At 48.2% G+C, this 7718-nt stretch overlaps 1 protein-coding gene across 1 annotated transcript; it reads left to right on the plus strand.

Annotated features, from left to right (window-relative positions):
- The first annotated feature begins 503 nt into the window (after window positions 1–503).
- LOC129603675 (uncharacterized) lies at window positions 504–7401 on the plus strand. The gene is made up of 2 exons (XM_055506254.1): window positions 504–3237; window positions 7262–7401. The coding sequence occupies exon 1, from the start codon at window positions 1389–1391 to the stop codon at window positions 3186–3188; it is 1800 nt and encodes a 599-aa protein (XP_055362229.1). The 5' UTR covers window positions 504–1388; the 3' UTR covers window positions 3189–3237; window positions 7262–7401.
- Window positions 7402–7718: the final 317 nt, after the last annotated feature.

The following is a 7718-nucleotide window of genomic DNA, read 5'->3' on the forward strand; positions in this document are numbered from 1 at the left end:
TGTTTGTAATGGAAAAATTGTACTTTAATGCTTCTTGTGTTCATTTCTGACTCTGCATAGTGACCATGCATTCTGTACTTGTTGATTAGACCCAGAACTGAACATTCTCAGACAGACAATCTATCTCCCTCTCAAGGTGACCGATTGTTCATGGCCTGAGTCTGCCTTTTAACCCTGGGCTCTGGCTCCTTTCTGTCTGATGCCTCACCAGACCCAAGGCTGTAGCCTTGTTTATTCCCTGTGTAATATGAACATCTTCACCCACAGTGTGATAAGGAGATTCCACCAGGTCCAGGGAAAAAGGTTAAAAGGCAGAAGCAACTTGAGGATCGTGGGCTCTTTGCACTATACCTTCGTGGTGTGTGCACTGATCTCCCCAGCTGGTTTTCTTTTCTTTTTGATTTGCTTTCCCCATTATTTTTATTTTCTTTATTATTTCAATAAATCGCACAAAAAGGACAACTCTCTCTCATCTACTTCTTTATGGAAAATTTCCACCACAGAAATTGGCGTCTACGAACAGGATCCCGCGGCAGGTCGTCTGGACGGTGTGATCAGGGACGGCGGTCCTGAGGACTAGGTTCGCTCAGCCTCCAAACCTCTGCAGCTGTTCTGAGTGGGAGGACTGCTCACCCGTCTGGATCGCCTCTGACGAGATCCAACGAACTCAAAAATCCAACGAACTCAAAATCCAACCTCTACTCGGCCCGGTGAGAGAGATTCCGTTTTGTTGCGACTTGTTGAAAAAAAAAAAAAAAAAAAAAGAAACGGGTTTGAAATTGGTTTTGGTTATTCGGGGTTTACTTGGCTCTGATCATTTGGTTTAGGGAAAGTAAGGCAAATAACAATTAATTCTAAGCATCCCCTACTAGACTAAAACAAACAACGATAAAGGAAAAATATAACTAGGACTAGAGATAATAATATTTCTAAAACGACTATTTGGCTCAAAACATCCAAAAATAATATATATATATATTTTTTTTTTAATTTTAAATTCAATATTCGGGTAAAATTAATTAGGTCAAAGTCTGCCCTGGTGGTCGAGACGGTGGTTGCTAAGGGTTGGCTCGTGGGACCGAGCTTGTTTTGTCTGTACTGAGGATACAGACCAGTGTGCAGATCTGAGCGCAGTCCAGAGGGAGTGGACAAGGAAATAAAAGACGGCTTCTGTAAGACGGAGCGCGTTTGCAGGGGGAAGTGGTTTTGAGATACGAGGGACCCGGGTCTTAGAGGGGCCTGACGGTGAGGGACCACTTCCGAGAACCCTGTCGCTGATCTGAGCGGTTCCCTTTCTACGGAGACGTCCGTGGAAGAGAAATTTCGAAAAAAGGTTCCGGCCGGAACACATAAAAATCTAAGGCAGGAAACCGCCGGGACTCTGAAAGATGGGTTCGGGGCGATCTAAGTCTCCACCACCAGACTGCAGCATTACAAAATTAATGAGACGTAAATATGGTGATGAGTGCGTGTCATGTCTTCACGACTGGACAAAACATTATGGGTTTCAAGAAGGTGGATCACTCAGTGTGAAGGACATACGTGCTTTAAAAGAAAAATTAGAAGAGAAGGAGAAACAGCTCCGTAAAAGTAGAACGATCAAAGTTAAAACCCTAGAAGAAATTGAATTAAACAACAGATGCCTTGAGTTTTGGGTTAAAGAATCAGAACGCAGGGAAAGACTGAAATGCCAAAAAGAACTAGGAGGGAGAAAGGATGAGAGTGGTGACGTAGCTGGCAGAAAAGATAACAACTCTGTGGAAGCTCACACACCGCCACTATACACACATACACACACACAGCATGATGAGAAACAGAGCGCTCCCACTGTCTCTGCTTTGTATCCTTTTGCAGAGCTGAGCGCGGTCAAGGTGAATCCCGACCTGGACTCCTTCTACGTCAGCAGGAGGGCCGGGCAGGGTGGACAGCAGGATCAACAGCCTGACCAACAGCAACTGCCTGCCCCGCATCAACAGCCTGCACCACTGCAGCAGCCTGGCCCACATCAACAGCCTGGCCAACCTCTGTTATCAGGAGCTGCAACATCGGCTGCAGAGCAGTCAGAGCATGTGGAGGACAGTGTAAATGCCACACCAACTCCTGGAATGGATGTAGAGGCGTTCTGGGCCAATTCACCTGTCGGCTTCATTCCTACATCATCCACTGCCACAGGCTCTGCCCATGCACCAACTGCCACTACGAGTGCTGCCTCTGCAACTACCAGCGTTCGTACCCTAAGGAGCAACACACCAGTAGCTCCAGAAATCAGCTTGCCCATGGTGGAAGTGGCCGGCCCTGAAGGAAGCATGTTAGTGCACAGACCATGGACTAGCGCTGACATAGCTGACTTTGCTCAAAATCTCCCAGACATCACTGTATCAGGAAAGACATTCGGTGCCAACCTTCTGGCTTTCTGCCAGGAGTACAGACCCACTGGAGCTGAGATCCGTCGCATCCTGGCCAAACGTCTTGCACCTTGTGAATACCAAAAGCTGGCTAGACAATTGCCTGATGTGACACTGGCTCTCAAACACAAAGACTGGACAAACAACTTAAATGATGGATTCGTTACCGCAGTGAGGACGCTTGTTGCCCACCTCGAAACTGCGTTCCCTGATAAAGTCTGTATGATTAAAGTCACTACATGCAAACAACAACCAGAGGAATCAGTTGATGACTTTGTTCACCGCCTCACCACTACATACAACACACACGGAGGAGTTCATCCTCCCCCTGAAGGAGTGGGAGGACTCGTTTGTTCAACATACGAGAGTCACCTGTGTGAACTGGTGATGAAAGGCTTACTCCCTGAAGTTTTTGACGCCGTGAAGCAGTCATACATCGGATGGAAAGAAGAAGCGCGTCTGTCTGACCTCACAAGACACGCACGCCATGCTTATGACACTCTTCAGCAGAGGAAGATGGCGAAGAAGGAAAAGCAACAGAGCGAATTGTATCTGCCATCCTTGGAGATGTTCTCTGCAATGCATAACAATAACAGAGGAGCGGGCAGGTTTCGCGGGCGAGGAAGAAGAGACTTCAGACGGAATTGGCCCAACAGAGACACAGGAGGCGCATCTGGAGATCCAGGAAACGCTTGCCACATCTGTGGCGAGATGGGACATTGGAAGAAGCACTGCCCCCGGCTACGTCAGGTTCCACCCTCCCGGGCACTCTCGTCAGACTGACTAGAGGAGGAGCCCAGCGAAGGTTTCCGTTCACATGATGACGTAGACGGTACCCGCACAGACACACACACACTCGCTCACACTTGATACATGCTCAATAGATTCAAATTCATGCTTGCCTGCTTGCAATGAAGACTTGCTTTCTGCTCAAAACATCCCACAGAGTGATTTTGAAAAGAATAACAAACAGCTAAATGACAATTGCTGCATGACTTTACAGTCAAATGGTTTCAAACAATTTCCAGAGTTTGCTCTGACGGTTCAAGGTGAACGTATGATGTTTTTAGTAGACTCAGGAGCAACAAATTCGGTAATAAAATCTTCCATGTTTTCCAATCCACCTAAAATGAGTGGACGATTTGTGCACACTATAGGTTCGTCTGGCCAGACAATAAAAGAAAAACTTACTGTGCCTCTGTCTTGCACGACATCAGACGGCAAGACACTCAAACATTCATTTTTGCTTTCAAACTTATGCCCAGTTAATTTATTAGGAAGAGATCTCATGTGTAGTTTAGGTATTTCACTGATTTCCACTCCGGAGGGAGTGCAGGTCACAACCACGGACAATGTGAATAATTATTCCTTCGTTTGTGTTAATTTCAGCTCAGAGCCGCTGCTCTACTCTTATCAGTGGCTGCTGAAGGGAGGGGCTGTAACTGAGGCCCTCATACAGGCTGCTCGACAGCTTGTTTCCTCACAGAATACGACCTTTAGAGACACATCTGACCTGTCTTGTACAGCACATGTGTCCACTGGTCCTGATGAGGAGTTTGAAAAATCATGGTTACACACACATGCGGACAAACTGACCTCAACCTCTCTATTCTGGGATGAACATAGGTCTGCGCTTGCGATTTCTCTCACTAACGAACAAGAGAGATTTGTTGATGCTTATTCTGCAGATCCACATGTCCTTCTGTCAAAACATGACGGAGACAGATGGCAGGACTTGGGTCCTTTCGTGGACAGATGTCAACGGGAAGGAGACTGGCAAACGACTTCCGACCCGAATGTGATGTATTCACCTACTTTGCATGCTTACAAAAAACTTTTTCAGTCTATCTTTCATGCGCAGCGTACAGTGCACTTGGTACCTCAACATTCCACACACACTCCACACCACGTGTTTTTGTCAGAGGACGCTCTGACGCAGTATCCAGCCTTACAGGAAGTTCCGGCTTCCCTGTGGGCCACACACAAATATGATGTAGGTTTGATCAAAGGGTGTGACCCAGTGGTCATCACGCCAAAATCTGACTACAGACCATGCAAACAGCAATACCCTTTAAAGAGAGAAGCAATTGAAGGAATAACACCGGTGTTTAACTCTCTTTTGAAAGCAGGAGTCGTTGTCCCATGTGACAACTCTCCAGTGAGGACTCCACTCTTCCCAGTTAAGAAAATCAGAGACAAAGGACAGCCAACAGAATGGAGGTTTGTCCAGGATCTGCAAGCAGTAAATGCGGCGGTCCAACCACGCGCGCCTACGGTACCGAACCCCTACACAATTCTTTCTCAGGTTCCGCCCAAGGCTAAATTTTTTTTCAGTAATTGATTTGGCCAATGCTTTTTTCAGCGTGCCCATCCACAAAGACAGTCAATTCTGGTTTGCTTTTGAATTCAACGGAAAAGTCATACACTTTTACCAGACTGTGCCAGGGGTATTCAGAAAGCCCTACCATCTACAATATGGCACTAAAAGACAGCCTGGATGATCTTGTCTTGTCCCCAGGCACCGCCCTGCTGCAGTACGTTGACGACTTGATGATCTGCACTGAGGATAAGGAAACTTGCAAAGCAGATACGATCAAGCTGCTGAAACACCTGCATGGTGCAGGACACAAAGCAAGTCTGTCTAAATTACAGTTTGTGCAGGACGGAAGTTACCTTCTTAGGTCACATCATTCACCGCGGAAGGAAAATCCATTTCACCTAAAAGAGCTGAAGCTATTCAGAACCTGCCTAAACCGTGCACATACAAACAGCTTATGTCCTTTTTAGGCATGTGCTCTTATTGCAGGAATTTCATTCCTAACTGCGCCGTCTTGGAGGCTCCGCTTAGAGCTCTGATGCAGACGTCTTCTGCATCCACCCACCCGCCTCACGTGGACATCTGAGGCTGAACAGGCGTTCACCGACCTCAAACTAGCTCTTCAGTCGGCTCCTACTTTGGGTCTGCCTGACCCTACGCGACCTTTCACCCAAACAGTGGATGAGAAATCAGGTTGTATGACCTCTGTCCTTCTACAGGATCACGGAGGGCGTCCACGCCCTGTAGCCTATTTCTCTGCTAAGCTTGACCCAGTCGCTGCGGGGCTCCCACGATGCCTCCGAGCAGTGGCTGCGGCAGAGAAAGCCGTGCTGGCATCACGTGACATTGTTGGCTATTCTGATGTCACCCTGCTGGTTCCTCATGCCGTGTCTTTGATCCTTTTGGAACAAAAAACATCGCATCTTTCTACAGCCCGATGGCTTAGATACAACACCATCCTACTGGAAATGCCAAACATCACTGTCAAAAGGTGCAATGTGCTTAACCCAGCCACTTTGTTTCCAGGCCCTGACGATGGCGAGCCTCACAACTGTGTTTCGGTCTTGAACCAGGTCTGCACTCCGCGCCCAGATCTGTCGGAGGTGCCAATTCCTAACTGTGACCTCGTTCTCTTTGTTGATGGCTCCGCCTCTAGAGACCCTGCTTCGGGCCACTGTCAGGTTGGATATGCAGTCTGCACCTCTCATACTGTTTTACAGTCTGGCCCTTTGCCAGGACATTACTCTGCTCAGGCTGCGGAGTTGATTGCACTGACCGAAGCCTGTAAATTGGCTGAAGGGAAGTCTGTTACTATCTATACAGACTCCAGATACTGCTTTGGCGTCACACATGACTTTGGTGCTCTGTGGAAACACAGAAAGTTTTTGAAATCTGATGGCAAACCTATCTTGCATCATGATAAGGTTGCTGATCTGCTCGACGCAATTCTGTTACCAGCTGCAATTGCTGTATGTAAGTGCCCCGCACACACTGGGGGCACTGATCCCATCTCTGCTGGAAACGCACGCGCTGATGCTGCTGCGAAGGCAGCTGCCCGACTTCCCCTTCCCTTTGCTTCCCTGCCTCTTATCCTCCACCTCTACCCAACCTCCCTCTCCTCCCTCTGCTCTCCCTGATCTTCAGACATTCTCTACCCCACAGGAACGCAAGCTCTGGCTGACGAATGGCGCCACCAGTAGCCATGGCGTTTGGTATGGGCCCGACGGCAAACCTTGCCTACCTAAACACTTTTTCCCTCATTTCGCGAAGTTGACACATGGACTAGACCATGTATCAAAGGGGGGAATGTTAGATGCTCTTACAAAACATTGGTACACTAAGGGATTTTCAATCTATGCACAAAAATACTGTGAAGCATGTATGACATGCGCCCAACACAACCCTAGGTAAGACGACTGCCAAATCACTGGCAGCTCATCCACCACCGGAACAGGCGTTTGACCATTTAATGCTGGACTTCATCGAACTAACGCCAGCAGAAGGTAAAAAGTATTGTTTAGTGATTGTTGATATGTGGTCAAAATGGGTGGAGGCCTTCCCAGCTAAACATGCTAACAGCCATGCAGTTACCAAAGCCTTGCTGACAGAAATAATTCCCAGATGGGGGATTCCATCTAAAATCAGCAGTGACAACGGCTCACACTTTGCAAACCAAGCCCTCGAGGAAGTGGGAAAGTTTCTGAACATCGACATCAGAAAACACTGCTCTTACCACCCTCAAAGCGGAGGGGCGGTAGAGAGAGAGAATGGCACTTTGAAAAACAAACTGGCTAAATGCTGCTCAGAGACTGGTCTCAAGTGGACTCAGGCTCTTCCCATTGTGCTCTCATACATGAGAATGAGGAGAAGGATGAGAACAAACCTCAGCCCGTATGAGATCCTATTCGGTAGACCTCCTATGATGGGACTCCACCCTGAGACCGAGACTAGGATTTTACCACCTACTGAAATGTGCGAAGACGCAATGCTACAGTACTGTAAGAACTTATCCTCTGTTCTGTCCCAAATCTCTAAACAGGTGAAAGCGGCTCTGCCCAAACAGGCGACAGAACCACTGCACATATTTCAACCAGGAGACTGGGTGATCATTAAGGAGCTTCGCAGGAAGCACTGGAACTCAAAGCGGTGGCAAGGTCCCTTCCAAGTCCTTCTGACGACCAACACGGCTGTGAAGATCGCAGAAAGAGCGACTTGGATCCACTCCAGCCACTGAGAAGGACGACCCTCGCTGTGCTCACACACGCACTGAGGCGAGGCTGCGTTGACCGTTCAGCTGAAGGTGTGAGCCAAGCGCCGCCTGAAGCTGCGCCGGTGAATCACACTATCAGACCATACATCTACACACACGCTCCTGAGAAAACACACACACGAGCAGCCTTGAGTTGCCGACGCTGGACGACGTGTAGACTCTTCACATCACAGGAGTGACAGTGACTCAGACGACATTGGGAGGAAACCTGGCGGTGATAACGAAT

Source organism: Betta splendens, chromosome 24 (genome assembly GCF_900634795.4).
Source record: "Betta splendens chromosome 24, fBetSpl5.4, whole genome shotgun sequence".
NCBI classification, from domain to species: domain Eukaryota; kingdom Metazoa; phylum Chordata; class Actinopteri; order Anabantiformes; family Osphronemidae; genus Betta; species Betta splendens.

Excerpts from the sequence above, each read along its gene's own strand:
- LOC129603675 (XM_055506254.1), top strand. The coding sequence starts at position 1,389 with ATGGGTTCGGGGCGATCTAAGTCTCCACCACCAGACTGCAGCATTACA.